This window comes from Rattus norvegicus, chromosome 6 (genome assembly GCF_036323735.1).
Source record: "Rattus norvegicus strain BN/NHsdMcwi chromosome 6, GRCr8, whole genome shotgun sequence".
Classification (NCBI taxonomy): Eukaryota; Metazoa; Chordata; class Mammalia; order Rodentia; family Muridae; genus Rattus; species Rattus norvegicus.
The window spans coordinates 128,150,943-128,156,942 of record NC_086024.1 but is presented as its reverse complement, the minus strand read 5'-3'; the positions used below and the strand labels follow the sequence as shown (position 1 = coordinate 128,156,942).

General features: G+C 53.2%; 1 protein-coding gene across 2 annotated transcripts in view; it reads left to right on the top strand.

Moving 5' to 3' along the window:
* The first annotated feature begins 1,350 nt into the window (after positions 1-1,350).
* Positions 1,351-6,000, top strand: part of Prima1 (proline rich membrane anchor 1) — a 60,907-nt gene continuing 56,257 nt past the window's right edge. Inside the window, exons 1-2 of one of the 2 annotated variants that reach the window (XM_006240495.5) lie at positions 1,351-2,220; positions 2,988-3,110. In XM_006240495.5, coding sequence (XP_006240557.1) covers positions 3,018-3,110 — 93 coding nt within the window. In that variant the 5' untranslated portion in view covers positions 1,351-2,220; positions 2,988-3,017. Of the gene's footprint in view, positions 2,221-2,306; positions 2,379-2,987; positions 3,111-6,000 lie in introns of those variants that run through there. The other variant, NM_001108721.2, reaches the window with a different exon arrangement.

Sequence of the window (6,000 nt, the reverse complement as noted above, 5' to 3'; positions counted from 1 at the left end):
TCTGACCCAGGGCTTTGTGCATGGTAGGCAAGCACAACTGAGCTACATCCCCAGCCTAGAATGTCTTAACCCTTTAATTGGAAGATAGTATTTGTGAATCTTAGGGAAATAGCTGTGTGATTCCGGCTAGAAAATATCTCTGGACTTTCCAAATGGAACAATTGCTGAATTTAGACAGGACGAGGAGAGAATTTAAAATGCAACATAGTGGCTATTTCCAAGTAGCAAAGAGTTCCCTGAGGCAGCTGCTGTTGTCTTAACTAAAGACTGGAGTCCTATACTGGGCAAAACACTCCAACTGGTTTAGGTTACAAAGACAGGGAAACACTCACACCATTTACCCTCAGCTGATCCACAGACCTCAGTTCTATGCCTCTTTGTCCCTTTCCAGACTGTCCTGGTCACTGTTCTAGGCAACTCCACCCTCATCAAACCTGTCTCTATCCCTTCTCCCTGACTGTGAGGGTATATGATTGGTCACACCCCGTACTCTGCTGGCACCTACTAGGTGCTTGGGAATACTGTACGAAATGAATGGCTGAATTAACCAAGGTACAAATGTCTTATATTTTTGTCCAAGGGACTACCAGACCTGCTGGCATGTTCCCACAGCCCCAGGGCACTTGGGCTTTTACCCAATCTGTTCTCTTAATCAGTGTAGGCCAAACCCGTCTCAATGACAGCGGGATACCACAATGTTGGCAGCCTGCTAACATAGTTTCCTGACCCTCCCTCCCTCCCCAGTTCTTGGTAGGGGAAGGCCTCATTCACATCTGTGGTTCGATCTCTAGAAGAACTGGACATGTATGGGGCTCACCAGTTCATCACCTAGGCATGCCGGGAGGAGGAGAGGCCTTGCTGCTGTGCTCTGATGAAGGAAGCTCCCGGAGAATTGGTCTGAAACCTGCTTTGCGAAGCACTTTGTACTTAAGTGTGAGTTTACCTGGAGTGACTCAAGGGCGCCCTTGGAGACAGCCAAGGGGAACTAAGTAACTTTCTTAACCAGTGGGCTGTGATATCTATCCTCCACTATAAGCCTCCCTTTCTGTCATCCAACCCCAGACAGGACTGCCCAGCTCTTTGGGACTTTGACTGGAATTGTCACACCCCCACCTCCCCGGAACATCAATCAGAGCACTTAATAAAGCGCTATCACCAGATGAGCAGGGCGCCTGCATGGCGCCTGGGAAGGTTCCTGTGAGGTAGGAGCAGCAAGCAGCTTGTTTGAAGGAGATCCAACCAGTTCCTTCCTGAAGAACCGACTTGTTGATAATTTCGCATCCAACAGGAGTTTGCGGAAAAACTCTGGGTCCCTGAAACGTCGCAACTCCCCCTAAGACGCAACTGAGTAAAGAGAGAGGTCTGGAGGGCATGACAGCCAAAAGGAGGGAGGTCAGGGTCAGGCACATTGCTGGGAGGGCTAGCCAGCACCATCCCAGTTCGGCACAAGAAGAACCTGAGGGGCGTCCGCGATGATTGCGGGCAGAGGGGTCCCCACTTGTCAGACCTTACTACTACCTTCCCGCAGCCTGCAGGATGAACTTGAGGGAAGGGCAAGCAGAAGCAGGTTGCCACTGTCACTGGGAGTCCTCGGCCTCTAGGGTGAATAAATAAATTATTAAGCGCCCAATACACAATAGCCTCGCTAGATGGAGACGAGGAATCACTGCAGCGGCGCTGGCGGCCGCGGCAGCGGGGAGCGCGGGCGGGAGCGCAGCCCGGGAGGGAGGCGGGCGAGGCTCTGGCTCCGCTCACGTCTGTTTTCCTTTTTCGTGCATTATTTATTTCGCCTCCGCCCGCGGCCCTGCTGCCGGAGCGGGTGCTCCCGGCCGGCGCCTCTCGCCCGCTGCCTCCAGCGGGCCCCGGGTACCCTGCGCCCCGGGTAGCCGCTCGGCGCCACCGGGAAGGGCGGGGACCGGGGCGGCGCAGGGACCCGTGGCCGGGCTGAAGGAGGACTTGTGCAGCCGGCTAGCGGAGGATCCGAGGACACTTTCCCCGCCCTCTGCCTGGGCAGCCCGACCGGGACCACGGGTTCAGAGGTGACCGCCTTTCCCGGCCCGCGCGCGGCCAAGCGGAGCCTGGAGCCCCGTGCGAGCGCGCCGCGCCCCGGTCTCCCAGATCAGCTGCCCTGGAGGCCCACGCAGCGCGCAAACTTTTGCTTCAGCGGCCCGCGCTCGTCCTCTGCAAGTGAAGCCCCCGAGCGCGCGCGCAGCCGCCAGGGTGAGCTTGGAGGCCCCGCCTAGAGGGCGGGGGACTGGGGAGGCGGCTGGCTTTAAATGGGGGCTGTCCAGCCAGCCGCTGAGAACAGAGCTGCCGTGGGGGGAACCCTGAGCTCCCTTCTCCGTGTCGACGATCGGTGGGGGTCGCCACCAGGCAAGGTGGCGTGAGGCATCGGAGGGGTGCGGGCGGTGATGGGGGCGTGCAGGAAAACCTACGCCTTCCTGGGAGCAGTAACTGGGGTTTGGGCGGCAAATGGGGACACACACGGAGGTGCCTATGTGACAGTGTGCGCAGTGAAGTCCCTGGGGCAGGGAGACTACACGCAGCGAGTGATTTGGTGGTACTGTGCAAGCAGAGTCAAGGAGTGTGCGGGCGGGAGTCGGTGGCGGTGCATGGGGGTCACAGTGCGTGCGCGCGCAGAGCGAGTGATTCTCGCTGGGTTTGAAGTCAGAGTTGTGCATGACCGTTTATTGGGTCGTATGAGGTTCAGTAAGTGTGTTTGGATGTTTCTGGAGGTGTGCATAGGATCAAGGTGTGCATGCAGTATTCTGAAGGGGCAGAGGTGTGCGCCAGGATAGGTAGGGCGTGAGTTCTGGGAAAGCACTGAGAGTCAGCAAGTATGTGCGCGCGCTGGAAGGAAGATGAAGACTTGATTTGCGCAGGTGCCCCAAAGTGCGGGGCAAGTGAGTGCTCATCGCGTGGTTCTTGAATTGATGCTACCGTGCCTATGCAGTGTCCACCTGACTCAAGCCTTACTCCCTTGACAGTTAGCTCACCAGTGGGCGCCGCGGGCCGAGATGCTTCTCCGGGACCTGGTGCTGCGCCATGGCTGCTGCTGGCCCTCACTTCTGCTGCATTGTGCGCTGCACCCACTCTGGGGTTTAGTTCAGGTGAGAAGCGGGCAGAGGCCTCCTGGGAAGGGGGTAAAGGTCACTTCAGAGCTCCCGCTACAGCCACCCACTGAGTGGTCCTGGGGAGACTTGAGGAGAAAGAAAAACTGGTCAAGTCTAACGTGCTCTGACCCTGGAAAAATAAGAAACTTCTCAAAGAGCCTCAGCTGTGGTCTAAGGCCTGCAGGACTGAACTTGATATAGGAAGGCACTAAGACCTCATAGTGAACTCAACTGCAGCTTTTAGGGAAAGAAACGAACTTATAAAGAACAAACAAACAAAAACAATAACAAAAACAAAAAACAATCCCATAGTGGTGCCTTGTTTCCTACCAGATTAGACCTCTAAACTTCAAATTAGCCTTCCAACTTTCTTCAACCTGGAGTGAGGGCTGTGCTTCTTATGAGCAGAGGCTGGGGAGGTAGATGGTGACCCACCATTCATGCAGAATACAGGCTGTCAAAATGGCCAGAGGACAAACTCTCACCTTTGGCCTCCCAGTCTTCAGGGCAGAGACCAAGCAAGCAGCTACCAACTCCAATTACTCGAGGCGGAGAAATGATTGCATAGGATGTCCTCTAGTCCTGCCCAGAATCCCTGTGCTCCGCTCGGTCCTTTACCAGCAGAGTGACTGAACAATGGGGTTCTCTTTCCTGCTTGTTATGGCGTCAGTACTTGTTTGCTTGCTTCATCACCTGGATCGCAGGAGACATGGTTAGTAGCTGTCCTTGCTGTTGCTGGGATGTGAGATGTTACAGTGGACAGAGACCCTCTCACCCCACCACATACACTTCCATCACCCTCTAGAGACACTCGACCCCAGCTCAGGCCAAGGCTTCTGGTTACTCTGCTCTGGCCTGCGTCTGACTTATGACTGCCTTGTTTAAATGTGCTTTGTGTCCTCAGGATCTGGGGCTGTCACTTCTCAACCCTCGGACCATTGAGACTCGGTCCCTTTGTTCAACTTCTAGCTGAGCCCCATTGTGGAGCTCACCTGTGTATTCAGGTGCCTGGTTCTTTGTCTTTTCAAAACCTTTCAGCTAGGACTGAGAGAGGAGGGATGGCAGGGACAGCAGAGGGGCCATGTATGTCAGAGGGCTCTAAAGAGAAGAGCCACTGTCACCTGCCCAACCTGTCAGAAGACTAACACCAAACAAAACAAAACTGTCGTGTCCTACCGCCAGGCAGTGTTTACAAAAGCATTCGTGCATGCATGTTTCAGATTCTCAGACTCAATACAAATCAATTCTCATGAAAATCAATTAGAAAAGAATCCTTGAGTTAAATAGAATGGGCCAGATCTTGGCTCGAAGCTCTGGAAAATTCATCTACAGATGCTAGGGTTAGGGAAGCCAGAGGAAAGGAAGGAGGCTTGGCAATGAATTGGGTCTAGGTTTTTAAGCAGGAGAGCTGGATTTGGGGAGGGACACAGGAGGAAAGAAGGAAGTGTGCAAGCTCAAAAGGCCATGTGTTTAAGTGAACAGAATAAATCCATCAGATGCTAGGAATTTCCCGAACATAGAGAAAGATCTGAGGGCCATCATTGCTTCCATGAGTGATTGCTCTGTTTAAGAATCCTCCAGAGAGTAAAGGATAGGTCTGATGCAACCGTCCTTTGATTAATGGGCCACTAGATGAGGCCAGAAACCTGAGTCCCTCGTGTGGCAAGTTCTTCCCTTGAAATTGGTAAAACTCATTGGCTGTGGCAAGATAAGAGTTGCTTAAGTCCCATGTCATTTAAGTTGCCAACGGTGGGTGGGGTCATTCCGTAACCCTCCCTCCTTTTGAATGTGTCTGGAATGGAGCTTCTGTGATCTAGGGTTCTTCTAAGTTCACATCAGTTGATTTTCCTTTCTTGTAAGGGACGAGGATGACAGCTGGCAGATTTATTAGGTGTGACAGGAGTGTGTCTCATCAAGTTACTGTGGTCCTGGCCTATCTCCTTAAAAGATGCCAGAAGCCATCATGCTTGTGGACACTTATCTAAAGCAAGTGCTAGGGAGACAGACTTGGATCTGGCCTTATGTGTCTCTGTGTGCTGGCACGAAGCTATCCCAGGCTTAGTAGAAGCTGAGCCTCCGCTCAGCTCCCTCAGCTTGCATTTTCCAGCAGCAGGCTTTACTGGGCACCTCCAGATGACAGACTGTATGTCAAGAGCAAGTGGCTTAGTGGTCCCAGTAGTCGTGGCACTGACAGGCTATGCCGGTGACGTCATTGAACAAGTGATCCCAGGCAGACGCTCTCAGGAGGAGCAAATGGCTTAGACCTGGAGGTAGGAGAAAGAATCCAAGAAACCTCTCACAGAGGTGCTACCACAGAGATGTGACAGAGTTCTAGATACACCAGACAGCCAAATATTTGACAGAAGTAACAGCCTGAAGCCAGGGGCAAGGATAAGGGTTGGCAAGACCTGGGGAGGGAAGGAGAGGCAAGCCCCTAACTGTCTTGAAGTTCAGATTTGACCCTGGGACTCCTGAGCGCAGTGGAGAGTTCAAAGTCAGACGTGACACCGTCTCAGATTGTCACTTTAGACATCTCAGCCTAGGTCTCCAGAGAGGATGGATTCTGATTCCAGAGCACAAGACAGGATGGCAAAGAGGCACACGGAGAGGGGCAGGGCTGCCATAGTGTGCATTTGCCAAGCCCCGTTTCACTTTTAGCGTGAGTCTATTCTGTACGGTCTTGGAGATATTTGTAAGATGTAGCGATGTTTACTGTTTACTTGTTGTTCAAGTTTAACAAGACAGTTTCCCTAGCAATAACAGGTAAGAGGCAGTTGCTACCCATGCATAGACATGGCTGCCTGGCGCAGGGCAGTAACAGAGGGAATGTCGAGACAGAGGCGAATCCTGAACACGTTCAGGAGGCACCATCCACACAGGATGTTAG